Source organism: Myxocyprinus asiaticus, chromosome 43 (assembly GCF_019703515.2).
Source record: "Myxocyprinus asiaticus isolate MX2 ecotype Aquarium Trade chromosome 43, UBuf_Myxa_2, whole genome shotgun sequence".
In the NCBI taxonomy this organism is placed as follows: Eukaryota; Metazoa; Chordata; class Actinopteri; order Cypriniformes; family Catostomidae; genus Myxocyprinus; species Myxocyprinus asiaticus.
In genome coordinates, this window is record NC_059386.1 from 1,760,872 (window position 1) to 1,786,924 (window position 26,053).

Here is a 26,053-nt window from a genome sequence, read left to right on the forward strand (position 1 = left end):
TTTCTCTAGAAACTCATCAGTCAATCATTGTTTTGAGGAATGAAGGCTATACAATGATTGAAATTGCCAAAAAACTGAAGATTTCATACAAAGGTGTACACTACAGTCTTCACAGACAAAGGACAACTGGCTCTAACAAGGACAGAAAGAGATGTGGAAGGACAGATGTACAACTAAACAAGAGGATAAGTACATCAGAGTCTCTAGTTTGAGAAATAGACGCCTCACATGTCCTCAGCTGACAGCTTCATTGAATTCTACCCGCTCAACACCAGTTTCATGTACAACAGTAAAGAGAAGACTCAGGGGTGCAGGACTTATGGGAAGAATTGCAAAGAAAAAGCCACTTTTGAAACAGAAAAACAAAAAGAAAAGGTTAGAGTTGGCAAAGAAACACAGACATTGGACAACAGATAATTGGAAAAGAGTGTTATGGATCTTAAACTCATTGAGCTTTTGTGGGATCAGCTAGACTGTAAGGTGCACGAGAAGTGCCTGACAAGACACATCTATGGCAAGTGCTACAGGAAGCGTGGGGTGGAATGTCATCTGAGTATCTGGACAAACTGACAGCTAGAATGCCAAAGATCTGCAAAGCTGTCATTGCTGCACATGGAGGATTTTTTGATGAGAACTCTTTGAAATATTTTAAGAAGTTCTGAACATTCTTTTCAAATTGTAATAGTAATTTTTCACGTTATTAATGTCCTGACTATACATTGTGATCAGTTGAATGCCACTTTGGTGAATAAAAGTACCAATTTCTTTCCATAAGAGCAAAATCTGTACATTATTCCAAATGTTTGGCCGCCAGTGTATATTCCCGTCAGCTCCTCATCATGCTGAATTTTTCACATTAGGAATGCAGGATTGCACAACCTCTTCTTTCTCTGTTATATTTTGTCTATCACTAGTTAAACTAGACCCTCTCCACAGTCCTCTATGGACCTGTGCATGTCTAGACACACTAACTGAAACCTGACCAGTTCAGATAGGAACTTAGAAAAACAATCAGACATGTAAAGGATGGAATGAATGATATTGGGTCCAAATAGCACATGAATGACATCTTTGCTCGTTTTTGCAGAGAGCACTAATGGATTATCCTGCAGTACACCTGGACTTCATTGGCCACACAACTCAGAGTCTAGTGATCAGCACAACAGCAGACATATATTCACTGCATGAGCTCATTCGGCCACTGGGTTTCTGCTGAGACAAAATATAAATGAAACTGACCCTCAACTGTGACTCACAGTCTGATGATAGCAAGATGGATACGACCAGACACAGAATTGGCAAACAACTGCCACTTAAACTACACCAGATATGTCGGAGGACATTACAAGGTAATTTCCTATGTGGAGATGTGCGTTCCTCTTACTTCCAAAATGAACAAGATTTTATAGTTAGTTCCTAGTCCTCTGATTGGACAAGTGGCACCAAGTGCGCTTTCAGCTAAATTTGACTAAATTTACGCCGTTTTCTTCCACCGAAAGTGAAGACTTTCGAAAACACTCTCTAGTACCACATGCTTTGGAAAACAATGACGCTAAGGAAACAGAAAATTGACTTTTCAACTGCAAACATTTTAGTGTGGAGAGTGAGAAATGGAAAACCCGGAGCTGGAGCCGAGTGATTGGAGAACGCTTTGAGCCAGCTTTCAATATGTGGCTTGGTGACACGCAAATCTTGCTGCTATCACTTCTTTTGCAGTTATTTTCATTGGAGGACAAGACATTTTTTCTCTAAAATGTATGTTACTCAATATGAATAACTTTTTAATAGATAAAAAGTATTAAAATGGCAATATAACACCCCAATGACAGCCGTGCTGATATTCAGTGCAACAGCATTATTACAAGTGTGATATTACTGAAATATAATCACATGCTGTATTAGTCCCCAAATCAGTGTATAAACCAATTAACAGAGATCTATAGAAATATCCCTTACATTAGTTAAATCTTAAAGACAGAGCCAAATAGAACAGAAGCCAAAACACTCTCACTTACAGGTCAGACATTTTCACTTTAGCATGAGTCAGCTCTCTAGAAACATCTTAGCAAACAGAAACAGTGCCCTCTATGTCAAAGTAAAGTATTCTTCAATGCATTACTGTGCCAAGATCTGTTATGTGGATGTTTATTGCGATAAAGGTTATTTGAACATTGTGCAGCCAAAAATGTTATACACAGATGTGATAAACTTTGTGAATGATCTGTGAAAATGACTGAAAAATTATACCAGTTGTGACATCAATAGAATAGAATGGAGAGAGAGAGAGAGAGAGAGAGAGAGAGAGAGAGAGAGAGAGAGAGAGAGAGAGATCGCTTCCTTTCAATGGGACAAATGAAAAGCACTGATGAATTTGGTGGAAGTATATGAGGAAGAGCTAATGATGGCCGGCAGTCTCACGTTACCAGAGAGGAGCGCTTACATGGAGAACCTGAAGGAAACCACTCAGACAAAATCCCACAAATCAATAAGTTGTAAATCCATACATTCAGAGATTCAGCCCTTGAAAAGGAGAAGGGTGTAGCATTTGGAAACTGAGTTTAGTCTGGTTAAGGGCACGAATGTTAGTTCTTAAAGGGCTTCTGCTCATCACCTCTCTAACACATCACAATTATCCAAAGATAATCACTGACGCTCATCACCACTGGAAACTATAGTCCCGTTTACACATGCAACCAGGTGAATTACAGGAAAATCGTTGGGTTGCCTTTACTGGTAAATGTACCAAATGTGCTGTTCACACATACCATCAATAGGGAAATGTATAGGTAATGTTACAACTTCACATTAAGCATAATTGCCAGAGCAAAATTTACCAGTACTTTCAAAAGGGTTGTGTTCACACATGACCTGTAAACTGGAAATTGTAGGTCATTTTCTGGAAAAGGCTGTTTGTCTGAACGTGACTTATAATACAGTATGAAGATCATCTTCTCTTCAAAGTCATTTAACGCAAGTCAGTTCACTCTGCAGCCATCTTGGTAACACTAGGCAGCTTCTTTCAACTCATTCAAGTACAGATTCTGTCTACCAGGGTTGGGCCAAATTATTTTCAATTGAGTTGGAATTTGAATTAAATGACAGGAAGAGGAATTTACTGAATTACAATTCAAAGAAATTCAAAACAATTATAATTTCCAACCTGGTCTCATAGAATCATGTGACTATGCCTACACTTTTGCAAAATGATTTTTACATGGCTCATTGTACAAATCACAGCAGATTCCTGGTGAAATGACAATAGAGGCGCTACAACAACTGACATTTATTCCCTTTCACAAAAATCATGAGTAAAACGAGAGATTTTAAGTTCATAAACACTTACTTTTCGCCTGTAGTCCTCCATTATGGTCCACAAAATAAAACTTAATTCATTAAATATAAGTAAATATATAGAAATTTAATACAAAAGGTGCATGTCAAATATTTAATATTAATATCACTTATTGTCTCTGGAAATACACCAAATGTGGTGTGCATAGTAACATGTTTAATAATTTATACTGAAAAATGAAATGTGTTATTGGAAACTAACAGCAGTTAAATTCATTTGAATTTCATGCCATTTGAATTCTATTTTCCTTTATTCAAATACGAATTTTCCTGTTCACTATTGTCAATTCAAATTCATGAATTTAATTTAAAAGGGGAATTGAATTGGAAAAGAGTTAAATCTTATATTTGAATAACATACCAAACGAGCAATATAATCAGACTACAATGAAATCACAAAGGTTGCTTCTTTAGCTCAAAAAAGGCTAAAAAATAATTATTTTTAGGTTGCATGTGCATTCTAGAGCAAACAGAGCAAGCAATGTTTCCATCAGTGAGCTGACACTCTCATTTAACTGTAAGGCATGACTTTCATTCCTCATATAGAGCACTGTGTTTTTTGCCAGACAAATGAAATCAGAAAGAAAACAGAAGCATGTTAAACTAAACTAAACTAAACTAAAAACCTTTCTTTAAAGCAGTCTAGTAAGCACTCTGCCATTACACTAATATAATGTGTGCTTTCAAATAATTTCATTCTTAACTAGGTATGTGAGGCGTCAATATCAGTGCAGGTTAACAGTGATTAACATGAACAGACTGGCTTGTTTTCACTCTTCTAATGCCTGAGAGAAGATATGAATGAACTGACACACTTCTCTCTTGGCAATTTAGTCAGATGTTCTGCTCTAATAGAAAAATGCCATTAAAAAGCCACATTCACCAGAGCAGCAGTCTGATCAGTTCTGCAGCACCTTCATTTAGCTTTCAGGAGATATTTATGACCCACAGGTTTTGATCAATATCAGAATTTGGGCTGTAATAAGTTTGAGTGTGCAAATAGGTGGAAAACATGAGTTTAAGAAAGTGATGATGGACAAAGCAAAGGGAATGGGGCATGACATACTGTAGGCTTGGAAAAACATTAGGATAAAGACTGGAACTGATTAACCTACATGTTAAAAGAGTTTAATTCTGATGTCTTGAGATGCTGATTGTTGTCTGTCATCAAAGCACTTCAGAAATCATAAATAAATGTGGCATGAAGAACTTTTCCCTTTCTTTGAAAACTGACCCATGAAACTAAAACTAGTTAGCTGCAACAGTTCATAAATGACTGTTTAACTACAACCCCAATTCCAAAAAAGTTGGGACAGTATGAAGAATGCTAATAAAAACAAAAAGGAGTGATTTGTAAATTACATTCACCCTTTGCTATATTGAAAGCTCTACAACTATACATTATATGATGTTTTACCTTTCACATTTCATTGTTTTTAAAAAATATTTTGTATGTACAGTCATTTCAAATCAGATGATAGCAACATGCTCCAAAAAAGTTGAGACAGGCAATTTAAGACTAATAACAATTTGACGAGTTGAAATAATAAGGTGATGTGAAACAGGAGATGTTAAACAGGTGAGGCAATTGTGTCACAGTATATAAGGAGCCTCCAAAAACAGCCTAGTCCTTCAAGAGCAAGGATCATTCAAGACTTGTCAATTTGCCAACAGATGCTTCAACAAATAATCCAGCACTTTGAGAACAATGTTCCCCAAAAACAAATTGGAAGGATTTCTGAATGCGCGTGATCTCCGATCCCTCAGACGTCACTGTCTTAAAAAACATCATTCATCTGTAATGGATATCATGAACATGGGCTTGGGATTACTTTAGTAAACCTCTGTTAGTCAATACCATTCGCCGCTGCATCCACAGATGCAAGTTAAGACTTTACTATGCAAAGCAGAAGCCATAAATCAACACTGTCCAGAAGTGCTGCCAACTTCTCTGGGCTCGGTCTCATCTTAGATGGAAAGTAGAACAGTGGACCTGTGTTTTTTGGTCCGAAGAGTCCACATTTCAAAACGTTTTTGAAAAACAGCCGTCGTGTTATCCGGGCCAAAGAGGAAAAGGACCATCCAAGCTGTTATTAGCATCAGGTACAAAAGCCAGCGTCTGTATGGGCCAGGGGTGTTCAGTGCCCGTGGCATGGGTAGCTCGCACATCTGCGAGAACACCATGAATGCAGACATATATGTACAAATTTTGGAGCAACATATACTGCCATCCAGCACTGTCTTTTCCATGGATGTCCCTGCATTTTCCAGCAAGACAACTTCCAACCACATACTGCCCGGATTACAAGTGCATGGTTGTGTGAGCAGAGAGTGCAGGTACTAGATTGGCCTGCCTGCAGTCCTGACTCATCTACAATTGAGAATGTGTGGCGCATTATGAAGCACACAATACGGCAATGAAGACCCTGTACAATTATGCAGCTAAAGACCTACATAATGGATGAATGGGGGAAAATTCCACTTTCTAAACTTAACAAACTTGTGTCTTCAGTGCCCAAATGCTTAATAAGTGTTATTAGAAGAAATGGTGATGTTTCACAGTGGTAAACCCTCGACTGTCCCAACTTTTTTGGAGCGTGTTGCAATCATCTGATTTGAAATTACTGTACATAAAAAAAAAACAAATACAAATAAAAAATGAAATTCACAGGGTAAAACATTATATAATGTGTAGTTGTAGTGCTTTCAATATAGCAAAGGGTGAATATAATTTACAAATCACTCCTTTTTGTTTTTATTAGCATTTTCCATATTGTCCCAACTTTTTCGGAATTGGGGTTGTATAAAACTCTCAAAAACACTTTCTATTTGAACAAGTATGTGACATTCTGGTGATACACTGATTACAATGTTTCAGTATAGTACAGTATTTATATATATCACACTTCATGCAAAAGAACTCTGGGCAAAATCCCAGATAAACAGCATATTCCTCATGTTTCTCTTCTATTTGCATATTATGTGGTGTGATGCCAGAGGAAAAGATGATGTGGTACCTTTGATGATGGTCAGATTTGCTGTAGTGTTTGTTTTTCCCAGGCTGTTGATGGCCTCACATGTGTATAAACCAGCATCTGCTTCTGTGGACTTCCTGATCAGAAGTTCTGATATTTTCCCCCTGTAAAAGGTTCAGGAACATTTGTTTTTTTTATATTTACATTAGCAACATCCATGACTTCTGTGAAGCACTTTGTGGTAACATCTACTAGAACTGTTGTCATAGGTGAAATATAGATCATACTAAACTGTCTCTCTTAATTACGATTTTTTTATTATAATTTACAAATATAACCACTAGTGGCAATTATAAGGGTTCCAAGCAGTTTGGAAAAGTTAAAGTTGAGAAAATGTCCAAAACTGCCAAATTTGACAAAATACATCGTACATACAGATCTGTCAAGGGCAAAGTAGCATAATTTTATTACTAAGTACTCTAGTTACTTTGTAGCTATGGTGTTCTAGGTTTTCTTATCTTGGTAGTACATCTTTCATATGTCATTTATAATTCAACTTACTGATCATGACTTGTTAATGGAAATGGATGAAATTTGGCACACGTCTGCGGAGTGTCCTGTTTTCCACGAGTACCAAGTTTTGTGAAATTTGGATGTTGCATTTACAAGATAAACTCCAATTAGTTATTATAGACTAGGTTAAATTTGGATTTTCGAGGGGACAACCCTACAACCCTGCAAGGTGGAGCGGGTGTGCGACACACTCAGTTAAAAGAGTGCCACTCTAGTTGAATAAAGCAGACCAGGTTACGACACAGACATGACGGAATAATGCTTATGTAATTAACATTAAAGCTGTTTTCAAGCAATCACACTCGCTAAATGGAGACGGAATGCATAAAAAAACTGAACTGGAGCCTGTCTGCAGGAAATAGAATGAAGTGAACTGCCAATATTGTTTTAGCAATTAGCTGAAATTTGATTGGCTGCTGGTGGCCATTTTGGTTGAGCTGTCTGATCAATGTTTTAGCACTTGACCCAAAGAAGATGCATGCCAAATTCCAACTTCCTCGATCAAACGGTTGCAGAGCATAACAGGGATTTAGTTGTAGCGCCCCCTATGGACAGAATTGGACAAAATTTGGCATGCAACTTCAGAAGGTCTTTGTGTCTAAGTTTACCAAGTTTTAAGTTCCGACATTGTGTTCATAAGATATAGGTCGATAAATAAATTTGGGCCACAGTCAAAAATTATATCGTCTTAAGAATTTGACGAATCAAACTTTTGTCATAAGGGTTTCTAGATGATATGTGCAGAATTTTGTGCATCCATTTTATAGACAAAAATAAAAATGGAGATATACATATTTTGCTTGACTAAGGAAATCAGAGGGGAAAACAATTTTGATTCTAGCCCAAATGGTTGCAAAGGTTTTAATGAAAAATTTAAAAGTGCTTATTATGTCACCACCTAGGGTCAGATGGGGGTGTGTGTGCACCTGAGTAGTGGGTGGAGCATTTTGGGAGCATCCTGACAAATTTGGTGTCTCCTAGGGATTATGATTTTTGGTGCCCAGAAGAAACAGAACATCTGTTCATATACAAGAGGGTTCCAGCACCTTCCTTCTAAATATAATTGAATAATGGCCCAGGTATCTTTGACAAACACCACCTCACATACAGTACACTGGGATACGGCCCAGGGTCTGGGCAAAGATCTGTTCATTTCTCAGAAATATGAATACAAATAACATTCCTAAATATGAATACAAATAACATTCCTTACTCAATATTCTCTGAAGCAAAATCACATACAAACACAATAAAGATTAACCATATTTTTTCAAAAATGTAAATGAGTAAGAACTTACTGTTTCTTTTTTTTTATCTTTATGCTTTTGGGTTTGTTTTTGCCTGCAAGTTCTTTGCTGTTTTTGTACCACTTGATGGAGGGCGCTGGGTTTCCCGCCAGAATCTCACACTTGAGTACACTCTTCTTACCATCATCAATGGTCATGCTGTGCAGGGTCTTTAACTTGGGCTCAGCTGAAACACACACAGAGAACACAACATTAGAAAAAAATCACTCACTGAATGTCATCAGCCTACATCTGGCCAAATCTCATGAAAGCTGTCAAGAACACATCTAGGCTATATTTCTCCTCAAAATCAAAAGAAAGACACGAGAAATTATATTTTGCATAATGAAAGCCTATAGCTTGATGAAACCTAATTTTAGAACTATTGTTTGCATTGTGACACTTTTTCATGACAACTGAACCCCAGTTAACCCCCCAATACCCATTCACTAGTTCGCCCTCCCGTCCAGCCCTTGGCTTTTAATAGTAAACTGAATTTGCTTGCTGTCTCATACGGAGGGGCTTGAGATCGAGACGCAATTTGAGCTCCGGAAACCCCCCTGATGCGGAATGGAGTAGGGAAGGATAGGATATTGGAGAATAAGGTGGAGTTGGGGAGGAGGTGGGATGCCAGAAGAATTGTCCCGGGACTGCGGTAAGAGGCTGCTTATATATGCTACTGGCGTGATTGACAGGCCTGAATGATGGGCTCCTCCCGAACTTTCGCTTAGAACTTTATTTATAGAAAGGCAAAATGTCATTCTCACTAGTGTAATGCAAGAATCAATTGTATATTATTTCAACTGTGAAGTATTCACGGATCATGATAGTGTTTGTTGAACTGCCTTTAACTAAAAAGATATTTAAATGAAGAACAATGCCATGGCTTTTTTGTTCATTGTAAACCAAGAATATCAGATCTGATTCTTCTCAAAATCAAACTGTGATGGTGAGTTGAAATAGACAGAGATGGACAGTGAGTTCTCTGGATCTAGAAATCACATTGTTGCCCTCAGTTACACAATTCTTCATGGCAGATCTTTATTGGAGTAGATTCCAGCTATTCCACCATAACCCTCAAGAACAAAAGCTTTTCAAAACAGATTTCATGGGAGAATAACAGATACTGACAAAAACAAGAGAGAATAATTTTCCCTTCACATCAGAGCTGATTTATTATTCCATGAAACAGGCTTGCCTTTGAAATGAGCTTTCAGAGCACTTAAGAAAACACTTCAAAACACAACACAGAAAAATGGTGATTTTGACCATCAAATATTTTACCATCTTACAGTAGAAAGTCATTTGAAATTCGTTAAGATATTTCAAAGTTTAAGATTCCCAAAGCCCATTACAGACAGGAAATAAACACCAGGCTTTGATAAATTATAAATATTATTTGTGATGTGCATGACTGAAGTAGTCTAAACTCAACATGAAGGCATTGATCAACTGAAAAGTCATCAATTGTTCTCAAATAAATTATGAGAATGTGTTTGCGTACCCATAAAATTTTATAAAAGCAGGGAGCTTATTTCATGCAGAATCCAGCAAATATTCATAAAGAGAAGCTATTTGTCTTAGAAACCCAAATACAACCCAAAACAATCCCAATATTACTTCTCAACAAAGCATTTCTTACAAACTCAGTATTCAGATCCAGTTTCATAAAGAGTTGAGTGAGATGCATAAATGAAACAGTATGCCAACCATACGCCATCAAGAACATTTATGATCATCACTTTCTATTCATTTCATTTCAGTTTTAACTGTTGAGTGATTTTCACAAAACATTTTGTTCCAAAGCAGTTTTACAGAAAATAGCGCCTTAGAAACTCACCAGTGAGCAAGACAAAGCCAAAAAAAAATTTTTACACAGAGATAGGTAGGTCTACTACTAAAATCAGTTGACTTTTGCACCCCTTGTTGCATTATATGCCAATGGTGTTAGTCCAAAAATGGGAAAAACACTATTTTTGTGTTGTATTAAAAAGTTGGAGTGCCTATATCTCCAGAACTATTAAACATCTTAATCCTTTTAGATTTTGGTTCTGAACAAACTGTCCTTTTTGGTGTCTTCATCTTTAAGGCCCTATACAGTATGTTTAAATCCCAAAGATTAGGGGCTCTCAATGTGGCTCCATCTGAAAAATTTTACATTTGAATCATTGTCAATGTACTGCAAAGCTCTGGGATGCATCAGATAGAGAACTCCAGCTATTAGATAACTTGAAGATAAACAATGGTGAATAAAGAACATTAACATGTACATTCATTCACTTATCCATTTGGCAGACTGTTAAACTGAGCTGAACTCTCCTGACCAAGAGCACAAACTCTCCTTGGATAAAAGATTTCTGTCCTCAGGAAAGATTTCCTGCTGTATTAACCTTTTCTGATGTACCTTTGTCGATTATAATGATAACTGTGTGGGAAACATTGTTGAAAGTTCTTGAACACTCAGGATTGCTCCACAGACATCATGTTACAGATTCACTTCGCAGATCTTCTCTCGGTCTTTCTACTGCTCATTTATTCTTCAGGTCTGAGCTGGTAAAATTTAACAGAAGCATACAGATTTTTACTGAATGTGACAGCTGCTATGAAGTAGGGCCGCTCGATTATGGCAAAAATCATAATCACAATTATTTTGGTCAATATTGAGATCACAATTGTTTAACAAGATTACTCATTGACTTTGGAAACATCAGGCATTTATTGAACTTAAAAAAAAAAAAAAAAAAAAACGTCTTTTTAACAGTGGATTTCCTTGAACTTGAAATGTAAACTGCACTGGGTAGGGGAGGAGACTATTGTCATATGATAATTATTTTATGTTACGTCTGGTAGTCAAAAAAAAAAAAGCCTCCATCACATCATTTACAGCAGGGGTGATCACACTTCTATAGAATGAGATCTACTTTTTCATCATGTTATTGCAGCAACATCTACCATGTACAATAAAGGTTATACATTATCACAATGCCAACATTTCAGTGGTCGTGAGTGAAATTTGACGATTCTCAATACCAGTTTCAATACCTCAACAATAATTACACCAACTAATATGTTAATTATTGAAGAAAGGTTTCAAGTTCTTAAGTAATTATTCAAACCTAGTAAACAGTCCATAATAAAATAACAATGAAAAGAAATAGATTAAAAATAAAACAAAAAATACAAATTAAGAAAATTCAGTGCTTTTTTAACAGCAGTTTCAAGTATTCAATTAAACATTCAGAATGAAATGCAACATAAAACTACTACTGGTCTTCACTGTTTGAATATAATTCATTAATACTTTTTAAAGCTACTAAAGAGCAGTGAGTGTTTTCTCGTTCTCTTGTTCTGGTTGTTTGATTATTATAATGACACACTAGACAGCAGCAGGTCTATTAGCTTACAAGTCCCACATTTTAATACAAATCCGCTTTTTTCTCCACTGTTTACGTTACTTTAGACATCACTTTCTGTGTTTACATGAATACCTCACCAAGACGGGCATTCTGTCAGAATTTTGAAATGTATCTGACCATTCATGTGTGCATTAGTGCGACATTTTCGGAACATGCGCGTGTTCAGCACACACACATACGCTGCCTGTCAATCAAACAGGGCACAGCTGTTACTAGATCACTAGTGAATTATAAAATGACATGCTCTGGCTTACTTTCAACAGCAGAATAAGAATATGAACTTTCTAATAAGTGGCCTAGGCTATCACAAATGTAGCAGGTTATTTTTTCATTATTGACGTTTTAATCAGTCTGCTTATCTGGTTGGGCAAGTAAAATTCTCGTTCACTTGCCCCTTCAAAAATCCACTGTCCCGGACAAGTGTTAATGTTGAGCCCTGATTAAATATTGCATTCAGCATTCTCCGATAAATATTTTTTCTTCTGCAGTATAGCTTCTAAAGTAAATGTATGTTGTTTTAAAGGAGTTTTAGATTATATTTTGGAAAACAAGCCAAAAAAGTCTGATCAAAAATGTATTTTGTTCCAGTGTAAAATGGGCTAAGACTCTCTCACCTTTATGTTCACTTCAATCCATCTTTAACTCACAACAAAACAAACTTTCTCTTCTTAATAGAGCTGCGTATCGCCAATTTTCTTCATGATAAGATACACACAGTGAACTTGACACATATATTATGATTCACTACGTCACAAGCCATCACGTTATAATCTAGCTCCAGCCAACGTGTGCGAGTGACGAGCGTCCCCACGCCAGAGTGTGCATCAGCCGGGAGAAGATTCAATCTCTTCCCCGGTGACTTCACGCAACTCATAGACGTGGCGCTGTCCACACAGAGAAATGCCAGTTTATTTTCATAACCCGCTTCCTTATTATTTGAACTTTAATAAAGGATGCTTTAAACATATAGTGCCCGGGGTGTTTCACTGTGAAACGGAATGCGGCACAATAATCGTTTTATCTCGATTATTCTGTTTTCATAATCGTTGGAAGCCAAAATCGTAATTGAAAATAAAATTTGATTAATCGCCCAGCCATAATATGAAGACCCAGTTTCTGTTTGCCAAATGTGTAAGCTCATTTGCAATAGGCTATTGACTTTTCCAACATTTCCTGTTAACAAGGTACTTTTAATCTCAAGAAAATTTTGCATGGCAAAGTAATGACAGAAATACAGTTCTGCTTCATTCTATTACAAACTTCTGTTGGGTTTTAAAATTTCCACTATCTCCCTACATGCAGATGTTACACACACACCAACATGATCACACGGGAAATCAACAATGTTCAGGTACTTTGAAATCGACCCATTCTGCCAAATTACTGACAGGCGCCATATCCCATCAGACAACGTGTTCACTTTTCCCTCTAAATGATTATGTAATTATATTCACATAAACAACGGTGACTGTGATGTAGAGGTTTCATTTATATCACTCCAAAATTACATTTAGATGCCGCTGATGGTTCGTTTAGGGTTTGGGCACATGGTTAATAAAAATATGCATTCCTGTTGACTGTATTATATAATTTACAACAAAAAATACAACTGGCTTTTGGCGCCACCCTGTGGATATTTCACCTCAACAACACTTCCAGCTTCTGCCACTGGGGGCAGTGTTTCGAATTTCAGTATGCACAGCATTTCCTATGTCCTGTCGGTGAATTCACAGTGTGATCAGTCACACACACACACACACACACACACACACACACACACACACACACACACACTCACACAGACATATATACACACTCACTCACACACACACACACACACACACACACACACACACACAGACATATATACACACTCTCTCTCTCTCTCTCTCACACACACACACACACACACACACACACATGTTGGTTTTGCTATACTTGTGAGGACCCTCCATAGACATAATGATTTTTATACTGTACAAACTATAGATTCTATCCCCTAACCCTAACCCTACCCCTAAACCTAACCTTCACAGAAACCTTTTTGCATTTTTACATTTTCAAAAAAACATAGTTTAGTATGTTTAATAAGCCATTTCCCTCGTGGGGACAGCTGGCTGGTCCCCACAATGTAGGTGATCTCAGGTTTTACTATCCTTGTGGGGACATTTGGTCCCCACAATGTAGTATAAACATGTACACACACACACACACACACACACACACACACACACACACACACACACACACTCACACACACACACACACACACACACACATACCTCAATGAGTGGACAACAGTATATCAATAAAATCTGTTTTAACATAGTAAAATCATATATTAATAAAATCAGGTCTACAGAACATCATTTCATCATTTATATGAGTGATGTGAGTGTTTGTTCAGAGTGAGCTCTGTCTCAGGACCCATCCAGCTGTTAGACTCTGTCACATACGCTCCCTTTGGGAAAACTCCTACACTCAAAATTGAGTCGGATCAGGATCCACATTCCAGCACACAGTGACTGAAGTATTCCATGATCTAATATGAAGTTCAGACACACAGATTTAGGGACACAATCTAATTGTTATTATTTAAAAAAATATTTAATACCAGGTTCAATACAAGTTCATCCAAAAGCATTTGTGGCATAATGTTGATTACCACAACAAAACAAAAAAAGTTTCGATTGTGAATGGGGCCGATCTGTAAACATTAAAATACTCACTGTTTCAAAAGTATAAACACAAGACATAAATAATATGTGTGTTAACATGATTTTACTGTCATAAAATCACTTACTAACCACATCTGTGGAAAGTTATAAACAATTTTACACCTTTATTGCCATGATGATGTAACACTGTAAACCCTAATATGGCTGTAAAAAAATGATTTAAACAATTTTACAGCTCAAATAATACATGTGTTTTAACAGAAGAATTAATGTAATTGCTTTTATAAAATTATAAACTTTCTGCCTTGAAACCCTCCAAAAATTGACCCCATTGACTTCCATTGTAAGTGTCTCACTATAACCTCGATCTTTTCCTTTTTTTTTTTTTTTTAAAGGAGGGACGAGTCTAAATTAATTTTTGTGGTAATCAACATTATGCCGTAAAATGCTGTCAACTGAGTTTATGCTTGTAATGTATAAAAACTAGTATGTGATTACGTCTGACCAAAATGAAGTCATGTTTTGTCCATGCTCTATGGTCATTTTGGAAATGTGATTTTATTTTGATTAATTGCTCAGACCTACACTTATTCTACCCTTGACTATTGGAACTGAAGAGGGAATTATCAGATCCCAAATCCATTAGTGAAGACATCTTCATATTGTCAGTGACTGGACCGTTTTACTATAGTAACTGTGGCCCCAAAAGGTTTTTTGAAACTTGAGCCACAATTAAAAAAAATTTTGACTGTTATTCTATTATATACAAAAGATCAAAGCATGTGTGATTTGAATGTCTTAAAGCTTTTTTTCCAGAAATAACCACTTTTCTGAGCCATTTTTACAATGGACATAAAAAACTAGTGATTTTTAGTGGATGAAGTCAGTTCCCTTTAAGTTCACACAGGTGAAGTTCAGCACATTGCTTTGCTTTTTTGCTCTTAAAGGCAATCACATATTTTTAAGACCAAATTTGTGACCAAAGTGCACAAACACTCACCTGGTCACCGAAAGCATTTTATAGCAAATGTTTTTATATTAAGTAATTTCATAAAAGAACCCCGAAAGTAAGTTTGAGTGTCAGTGACGGACTACAGCCTTCAAACCAGCAGAAAACCCCACAATCACTTCAACATATGTCAGTAAATGGACATTCATACACATGTGTGCTGAAACACAACTGAAGAGACTGAAGAGAGTTCCTCTGGAGTTTCATCTAAAGCTGCCATTATTTCCTGTAGCGTGTTTCAGCATGAACACGTTTGAGAGCGTAAACGAATCAATGCAGAGAAATCGAAACAGATTTTGTCCACCTAATATTTCACAGAACATCATGTCAATTCATAGAAACTATGAAATTTCAGTTAGCAGCCAGACATTGTGCCCAGTGTCACACTGGCCATAAAATATATAAAAAATTAACAAAGTAGGTTATGAATGGAATTCTCAGCACTAGTCATTAAAACAGAAATGCACTGCATATTCAATATATCTGCTGTTTTCCAGTTAAAATACCTAAACATCCTTAAAACAAGATTATTTACCTGATAAGCAAGATAAGACATTAAGGCTTATTTTCAGAGAATGAATAAAAGTGTATTTGGAATAAAATGTTTAAATGTTTTTTATGTTTAAAATAAAATAAACTTATCACTGTGAACCCTAATGTTCATCATTGAAACAATCAAGTTGTCCTATTTAAACATTACAAAAAATGTAAGGTGCAGTTTCACATCTGTTCTGATCTAGAATCAGTCATCATTTTCTTAATTGAGCCAGTTCAATTAAAATGATGAAGTACTGTAGAAACAATATTTTATTAGCAAATCTAAGTTAAGTTTTTGCATCCAGTAAACCTAAACAGTTAAGTTCAATCTATGTGAATACCACATTAGGTGAACTTGACACAAGTTTTGAAAGACACCATTACCCAATTCAATTGAAGGAACAAGTTTTCTTAATTTTTTGTGTAAACTCATCTTATTACAGTTTACAATGTATTCAAGATGCAAGATTCAGGTGAATTTATCTTGTTTTAAGGATGTTTCAATATTTTTACTGCAAATATACTTAATAAGAATATGATTTGTTAAAGTGTGCTTGTATCACAACCAAGAGTACCATTGACTGAAACTGCAGTACAATCCATTGGACTACTTGAATCCACTCAGAGTTGGACACTATTTCAGTCAAATGGGAAAATTCTCTGTGTGTTAAGTCACCAGACTAGTTTCCTTGTTAATGGTTACAAGCATTTCTTTCTTTTTCTCTTGACAGAGTCACATGTGTGCAAATGTCAGAGTGGATTGCAACACCTGTAACCTGAAAGTGCAACTTGTGAATAAAGTGAGCCGAGCTTACAAACTATTGAACTCTATTCAATAACAGACGACCTGTCAATCCATTTACACCACCCAATATCTTCACATGTTTCCCAACAGTGTGAACAGAGCAGCTCTTTACCTTGTGGTGAGTTGTCTGACTTGTTTGATTTCTCAGAGTCTTTCTCTTTTTTCTTGTCCCCTCTTTTAGCATCTTTACTCATTCTCTTCTCAGACATGATGGCGTTTAGATCTGAGGTCTGTCCACTGCGTTTAGCTGTCAGTCTTTGTATTCAAAGTTGTCTGTGTGCTGTGAGCGGTGTGAGTGTGGACTCTTTCTAGCCAACAGCGGAATAGAAACTCTCCCCCGTCTGCATGCGTGTTTTACAGCACTGGAGAGGCGGGATCAATTCGTCCCACGTAAAAGCAGTGTGTGCTCTACAAATGATTGTATTATTCTATTTATCCTTTAAAAACAACAGCTTTGTTTCAGACATGTTGTTATTACATGTATTTGAAGACTACCTAACCTTTCAAGACAAAATTCCTAAACAGATCCAATGATCTTCTAATTTATGTATTAAAAGATGAAATATGTCATAGAGGTGCTGTAATATACCGTATACCATGATTGTACCAAGTACTGTAAAATGTTTAGTCTTTTCAAATTCTTAACAGTAACTTCTCAATGGAATAGTAGCATTTATACACACATAATAATGCTTAGTTATATCATCTTTCTTTGTCTCTGTATGTGATGACATATCACTGACGAAAGCATGATAAGCTTGACAAGTCCAGACGTGCTGACTGATATTCAAGCAGTACCTGCTTGCCACAGTCTGATCAGGATCTATCAGGATCAGTTTGTGAGACATATGGGAAAAGGGTCAGGCTCAGCCAACCAACTCTAATGAAAGTACCACGAATACTGCCATCTACACGGAAACTGAAGCTTTTTATGAAAATGTACTCTGTTCTATGAAAAGGCTTTTGCTTAAATATTTGAAATGAGTTTTGTAGACAAATATAAATTGTCTTTACCTATGAAATGTTGTAACATTTGAACTTTTTTATGTTTAAAGAGCACCTATTATGGTTTTTAAACATGCCTAATTTTGTTTTAAAGGTGTCATACAATAGATTTACATGCATCCATGATCAAAACACTTGAATTTGCTCATAATTTAAATTGCAGCATTACCTTTTTTTCCCCAGTGTCAAAAACGACTCGTTCCATGATCCGTTCTAAAGGATTCATTCTAAACTCCTCCTTTCAGAGAGCATACTCTGCTCTGATTGGTCAGATGTCCCAGTCTGTTGTGATTGGTCTACTGCTGTGTAGTATAGTGTTTGAGGGCGGGTCAAAGCTGTTCGCGAGCAGCCAGTGAAGACCAGAGGTGGGTTTTTTTGTTACCAAATTACGTAGGTTAGTACAGGAAGTAAGTCTGGAATTACTAACGACTCGTTTCAGGTGTTCAGAATCGGTTCTTTCTTTTGGAAGTCAATAACTCCATTTGACGTGCACTTTGATTTTTGAAACTTTGCAGACTTTTTTACATTCACAAACAGCTATATAACACACTACATGAAAGGTAATATTTGAAAAACCAAGCTCTTTAAAAGCTCTTTAAAATGGGTAAGTTAAAGCAGATAGTAAAGAAAAAGTAGTCAAAAAGAATCCAGCATACATGGGAACACCTTCATATAAGTTTTGCGTTCCCTCGCAATAGTTTGCATTCCCTTGCAATAAGTTTTATGTTCCCTCACAATTATTTTGTGTTTTCTCGCAATAGTTTTGCATTCCCTCCTAATACATTTTGCTTTCCCTCACTATAAGTTTAGCTTTCCCTCGCAATAGTTTGCGTTTCCTCGCAAAAAAGTTTTGCATTCCCTCACAATTATTTTGTTCCCACACAAAAGTTTTGTGTTTCCTTGCGATAAGTTTAGCATTCCCTCATGATAAGTTTTGCATGCCCTCATGATAAGTTTTGTGCTCCCTTGCAATAATTTGCCTTTCGTTTGCAACAAGTTTTGCATTCCCTCGTGATAAGTTTTGTGGTCCCTAGCAATACATTTTGCATTGCCTTGAAATACGTTTTGCGTTCTCTCACAATAGTTTGCATTCCCTCGCAATAAGCTGTGCGTTCCCTTGTGATACGTTTTTTCCCTCATAATACCTTTTTGTTTTCTCTTATGATAGGTTTTGCGTTCCCTTGCAATAGTTTGGGTTCTGTCACAATAAGATTTGAGTCCCCTCGCGATACGTTTTGCATTCCCTCATAATAGTTTGCATTCTGTTGCAATACGTTTTGAGTTCCCTCGCAATAAGTTTTGCGTTCCCTTGCAATAGTTTGTGTTCTGTCACAATACGTTTTGAGTTCTCTTGCAAATTTTGGGTTCCCTCACAATAGTTTGTGTTCCCTAGCAATACATTTTGCATTCCCTTGCAATAAGTTTTGCGTTCCCTCGCAATAGTTTGTTTCCTCGCAATATATTTTGTGTTCCCTTGGAATAAGTTTTGAGTTCCCTAGCAATATGTTTTGCATTCCCTCTCGATAGTTTGTGTTCCTTCACAATAAGTTTTGCATTCCCTCGCAATTATTTTGTGTTCCCTCGCAAGTTTTGTGTTCCCTTGCAATAAGTTTTAAGTTCCCTCGCAATTATTTTGTGTTCCCTCGCCTTATCCATCCCTTATGAAAATTTACCATGGTTTTACTAAAGTAACAATAGTTCAGCTATGGTATTTGCAGTTAAACGATAACCACATTATTTACTATGGTTTTTCTACAAATATATTTTATCCATGATATTCTTGGTACAGCCATAGTAATAATACAGGAAAAGTAAAACAATGATAATAAAAATCGTAATCATTCTGCCAAAAAAACATGGTAAGTTTTACTATAGTATCAGCATGGTTAATTTGTGGCACAAAAAACTGTTTATATGGTTACAGCAGGCTTACTATAGTAAAACCATGATTAAATTTCGTAAGGGCATGTTTTTTTTTTTTTTTGTTGTTTTTTTTGGGTGGAATCCATGGGTTTAAAAACCATAGTTTTATGTTACCATAGCAAAAATGTAGTTACCATGTTTTTTTGGCAAAATTATTATGATTATATCATGGTTAAAATATAGTTACTGTAAACCATTGTTCATTTTTGTAAGGAATGTAAAAAGGTATTGGGAGGGAACACAAAATATAGCGGGGGAATGCAAAACATTTTGTGAGGGAGTGCTATTTCAGAAAACTATTTCAGAAGACAAATGTCCTCCCTGTCCTCTAGTCTAAGGGACTCCAGACTACTAGTTTTTTTTTTTTTTTTTAGGCTTGGGGGTGGGGCACAACATAATTTTATATGATTATTTATATAATTGAATTGATTATGTTATAGTTCTGATGACTTTACTATTATTCTAAAATGTAGAAAAACCTAAATAATAAAGAAAGACTAAGTGTTTTCAGACTTTTGACTGGTAATTTATGAGAGTATAAAGCTGGCAGACCTAATCATTTGTTTGGTTGGACTGTTGGACACAGCAGTGAGAAAGGAGCCTGGTTTAACTAACATGACATCTGATCTAAAATATTCAAACATTTATTCCGTTTACACAGGCAATTTTAGCCATGTTACTGCCAGTGTTTATCCGTTTCCATTAGCACAAGCTCTGGCACGTTAGTTACTGAACAAACAGGTAACACTTCAAAGTAAGTCGGCGGTTCTTTTAAACTTGAACCTTTCAGTTTCAGTCAGTGGGTGTTGAATGAAACCAGCCGGTGTGCTAAGAGAAATTCAGGTAGACGGCACACAGGTGGGTGGGGTGTTGGGTGGGTCGAGGAAATCCAAGGGTTCTTCTCCTGCGTCACAGATGGATAAGGTTCAATGATCCTGGAGTGAGATGGAGCTAAGGTATGTGTGGGCTTCAATAGGAGCGTGCCGCTGCAGAACTGCTCCAGTGCATGCGCAACACCAGTGCACGAGAGCGGGAAAGAGATAGAGATCACTTACTGAAATCAAACAGAGTGCAAATGACAGGAAAGTTATACTGAATTCCATTTAAAGCAATCAAAGTTGAAATCAGTGGAGATGAACAATAGTGGACAAGATGAGATTCAGTATATATATTCAGATTTTTCAAGAATATTCGGTCATTTACATAAGCGTGCTGTTTTAATCTGTTCAGGAAGTCATCCAGTGAAGAGAAATGCATATTTCATGAACTGTACCCCCTTTTTATGATCTTCCCTAGGGGCCCACAAACCCACAGGCCGGCCCTTGGCGGTGCTGAGGGTGGGCTACCCTAACCCTCAGTTTTGTAGTAAAAGCCCTGAATGCTTTATCATCTTGTACGGATGTCAAAAGTAGCAGTGCTTCAGTATCAAGTCGATACTAAAATAAAAATAATTTAATATTAAGTAATAAAACATTTTTTCCTCACAAGCACAAATTTTACCTATTAACAGCCTGCTAATTTCTTAACTCAAATAAAATACTTGACAAATTAATTCAATAATCAAACTGTCAATTAATATGTTGAACTACGGAAAGCTGAAAGGGACAAAAAGTGTGTTTTTTAATCATGTTTCAAAAAAACAACTCCTGATCTTTGAGCAAATCCGAGACAAAAGTCCATAGGCAACTATATTAAGAAAAAAGTTTACACTTAAAACGTTAAAGTTTCCGTATATATAATTCAGGCATATGAGGTACCATTTGAAAGCTTAGAATCTGAAACTCACTTCTGCATTTATGTAACTTAATATAACAAAATAAGGCCTCAAAACATTTGCGTTGAAAATTAGAGCCCCCTAGAGGTAATGGGGTAGAAATATTTATATAAAATAAAAGTCCTTCACATAGCACATAAATGGACAAGTCGTATATCAAATAAAAGCACTTATTCTCAGGAATGTAGCTGTATAGTTAATTTTGTTGCACTAATACCACAGTTCGAATATTTTCAAAAGAATCACAAAGTGAAATATTATTTTTGTATGTAATCAAATACAAACGTTTCTTTTATGTGCCGATAACTGCTGCTGTAAGCACCAAATAGCTAAAAACTTTTACTTTAGGCAGTTCTCTAAAAAATTAGCCATAGTTTACTTGTCTGTGAGCTTGCTTGGCTGAATAATCTAATGTTATCTAAGATGTCCAGTACAAAATATGCCATCTAGAAGGAAAAGCATGCTAAACAAATCTTCTGAAAAATATGTTTTCGACTATTTATGATAAATAAAATGTTATTTATCATCACAAAGGGGAGGATCTCAGCTTTCTAATGACATCAAGATTGAGCTTCTAGTCCATTCAGCGGCTAAGATATTCAATGAAACAACAAGGGAGGTGCATGAACTGAAAATTAGACTGCATTGTCTATGGACGAGCACATCTGTGAGGTCTAAAATGTGTGAGTGCCACCTACATTTCAGATCTGTATATTGTGATGGAATATGATAGAGAGAAAAACAATTCTAGTGCTTGCTGCCATCTAGTGTAATGAAATAAGACTTTTCAAAGTGAGATAGAGTGAACAGAATTACATTTTAACAAATTCAGGACACCAACAAAATATTAGAGCTGTCAAAATTAAAGCGTTAAAGCATGCAATTAATTTAAAAGGTTTAACGCTTTAATTTTTCTTAATCGCGATTAACACATTTACCGATAATACAGCATAAACCAGCACAAACACTGGTTAGAAGGGCGGAACCTTTGCGATGTGTCGATGTGTCCGCCTGGAGTCATTACACTTATGCACACACCACAACACACAAAACAGCCATGTCAATGACCAAATGATGGAGAAAGGAGCTCTTGATGGTATTTGTTGTACAAAACAAGCCTAGATGGGACTTGTGACAGAAATCAAGTATTTTTCAGCCTAAGTAAGGCTTCACGATTGCAAATAGTCGCAGTCTACCAACAGATTAATATTGTGGAGGATGTGAGTTTAAGGGATTTAATGCCCATTGCAATAAATATGCAACCTATGGAGAGACTAGTTCTTTCAATTATTCAAACTCCCACTTAGACTTTGGGAACTTTTAATGTTACTTGAATTGGTGATATTTTAGAGCATTTCTATCTTTATACTGTGGAAGGCCTTGTTTGGAAAATGTTAATAAAGCATTATATTGCTACATATTGATTTGTTTTATTTCCTAAGAAGAAAATAAGTGCATTTGACAAGAAAAGAAGTATATTAAGAGTCAAAATTCAGCACTTTCAAAATCTGCAATCGATCTTAATTAACTATGAAAAATTATGAGATTAATCGCGATTAAACATTTTAAACTGAAAGCACTAAAAAAAAAATTATAAAAAAAAAAATATATATATATATATATATATATATATTAAACGCTTTGTTTATCATAAGATTATAAACACATACAATATTATATATGAATAATTTAGATTTCTAAAAATAAATTGACCCATTTTTTGCTATTAGTCCACAGTATGTGTGAATGCTGAGCTTTTAAATTTGAGTGTGAAAAATTGCGGGCAGCAGCCCAACAATGCACAAGAGTGACGTTTTTTTCCAGTTCCAGTGATATTTAAAGATTTACTTTATATAAATGACACCTCAAAGATGTTACATTTAAACTTTTATTATTAAGTAAATAATTATATTTTTTCACCAAAGGATGGCCCCATAAATATCCACAAAGGTCCAGAATAAAACCCCAAATATCCACTGAATAAAAAGTCTGTTCACCCTCTCAGTGCAACATGAGTTTGATGCATCAATGAAATTTGAGATGTTTTGAATTAAATGTTGTCCTTGATTGGTGTATAAATCATCTTTTAGCATCACACATGCTTTATAATACTAAATAAAATAATCAGACCCATAACAAATGAACCTTTTAACTAAACTGTTACAGTCCATACATTGAAATTTAATCTTTTTTCATTTTTTCCCTCAAAAGCATTAAAACTATATTTAATAAAAAAAGAAATAAAAAAAATATCCTGTATGCTTGTAGTGTTTAGGGCTAGTTTCTGTCAGGTAAATTTTCTCCAAGTTCTTTGGATAATTACAATTTTCTAATAGTGCCACAGATCCTGAGTTGGGCTGAGTTCAGGGCTTTGACTGACTCAGAATCAGAATCAGCTTTATTGCCAAGTATGCTTACACATACAAGGAATTTGTCTTGGTGACAGGAGCTTCCAGTGTACAACAATACAAAAACAATGCAAAAACAGCAGCAAGACATAGATAATAATAAAAAATTAAAAATAATTATACACATACGTACATACACACACAGACACACACATACATACATACACACATACACATACATAGTGCAATCTAATACAAATCTGTTATCTGTTATGTACAGTGGATAAATATATAAAAAATACTAAACTGTGTATTGCACATAGTTATTGCTCAATGGGGCAATTTATCTGTTCATGAGATGGATAGCCTGAGGGAAAAAACTGTTCCTGTGCCTGACGGTTCTGGTGCTCAGAGCTCTGAAGCATCGGCCAGAAGGCAACAGTTCAAAAAGGTAGTGGGCAGGGTGAGTGGGGTCCTCTCACCCTGCCCACTTTTTGCTCACTCTGGAAGTGTATAGTTCTTGAAGGGGGGGCAGGGAGCAACCAATAATCCTCTCAGCAGTCTGATTTGACCTTTGTAGTCTTCTGATGTCTGATTTCGTAGCTGAACCAAACCAGACAGTTACTGAAGTGCAGAGGACAGACTCAATGACCGCTGAGTAGAACTGTATCAGCAATGCCTGTGACAGGTTGAACTTCCTCAGCTGGCGAAGGAAGTACAACCTCTGCTGGGCCTTTTTCACAGTGGAGTCAATGTGGGTCTCCCACTTCAGGTCCTGTGAGATGGTAGTGCCCAGGAACCTGAATGACTCTACTGCTGTCACAGTGCTGTTTAGAATGGTGAGGGGGGGTCAGTGTAGGGGTGTTCCTCCTAAAGTCCACAATCATCTCCACCATTTTGAGCGTGTTCAGCTCAAGGTTGTTTTGACTGCACCAGACAGCCAGCTGTTTAACCTCCCTTCTGTATGCAGACTCATCGTCATCTCGGATGAGGACGATGACAGTGGTGTCGTCTGCAAACTTCAGGAGCTTGACAGAGGTGTCCTTGGCGATGCAGTCATTGGTGTAGAGGGAGAAGAGTAGTGGTGAGAGCACACATCCCTGGGGGGCACCAGTGCTGATTGTACAGGTGCTGGAAGTGAGTTTCCCCTCTATCACAAGCTGCTGCCTGTCCGTCAGAAAGCTGGTAATCCACTGACAGGTAGACATGGGAACAGAGAGTTGGTGTAATTTATTTTTGGAGTATAGCTGGGATGATGGTGTTGAAAGCTGAACTGAAGTCCACAAAAAGGATCCTTGCATATGTCCCTGGTCTGTCCAGATGTTGCAGGATATGATGCAATCCCATGTTGACTGCATCATCCACAGACCTGTTTGCTCGATAAGCAAATTGAAGGGGATCTAGAAAGGGTCCAGTGATGTTCTTCAGGTGGGCCAACACCAGTCTCTCAAATGATTTCATGACCACAGATGTCAGGGTGACAGGTCTGTAGTCATTAAGTCCTGTGATTTTTGGTTTCTTTGGGACAGGAATAATGATGGAGCGTTTGAAGCAGCATGGGACTTTACACTGCTCCAGTGATCTAATGAAGATCTGTGTGAAGATGGGGGCCAGCTGGTTAGCACAGGATCGAAGACACGCTGGTGAGACAAAGCCGCAAAGCCGCGGGTCCAGACGGCATTCCGGGCCGCGTCATCAGAGCGTGCGCGAACCAGCTGGCTGGTGTTTTTACGGACATTTTCAACCTCTCCCTCTCTTTGTCTGTAGTCCCCACATGCTTTAAAACATCCACCATTGTGCCTGTTCCAAAACAATCGAAAATAACTTGTTTAAATGACTGGCGTCCTGTTGCTCTGACCCCCATCATCAGCAAATGTTTTGAGAGACTAATCAGAGATTACATCTGCTCTGTATTACCACTCAATCTTGACCCGCTGCAGTTTGCTTACCGTAACAACCGCTCCACTGATGATGCCATTGCATCTACAATACACACTGCTCTCTCCCACCTGGAAAAAAAGAACACTTATGTGAGAATGCTGTTTGTAGACTACAGCTCAGCATTCAACACCATAGTGCCCTCCAAGCTAGATGAGAAACTCCGGGCTCTGGGCTTAAACAGCTCGCTGTGCAGCTGGATCCTGGACTTCCTGTCAAGCAGACGCCAGGTGGTTAGAATAGGCAGCAACATCTCCTCATCACTAACCCTCAACACTGGAGCCCCACAGGGCTGTGTTCTCAGCCCACTCCTGTATTCCCTGTACACACATGACTGTGTGGCAACACATAACTCCAATGCCATCATTAAGTTTGCTGATGACACGACGGTGGTAGGTCTGATCACTGACAATGATGAAACAGCCTACAGAGAGG

The 26,053-nt window shown here is 37.0% G+C and overlaps 1 protein-coding gene across 2 annotated transcripts in view; it reads right to left on the bottom strand.

Moving 5' to 3' along the window:
* Positions 1-16,933, bottom strand: part of nrg1 (neuregulin 1) — an 80,120-nt gene extending 63,187 nt beyond the window's left edge. For both annotated transcript variants that reach the window (XM_051685218.1, XM_051685219.1), the window contains exons 1-3: positions 16,743-16,933; positions 8,198-8,372; positions 6,369-6,490 (exon numbers count right to left, since the gene is read on the bottom strand). In XM_051685218.1, coding sequence (XP_051541178.1) covers positions 6,369-6,490; positions 8,198-8,372; positions 16,743-16,839 — 394 coding nt within the window. In that variant the 5' untranslated portion in view covers positions 16,840-16,933. The remainder of the gene's footprint in view (positions 1-6,368; positions 6,491-8,197; positions 8,373-16,742) is intronic.
* Between the last annotated feature and the right edge of the window lie 9,120 nt (positions 16,934-26,053).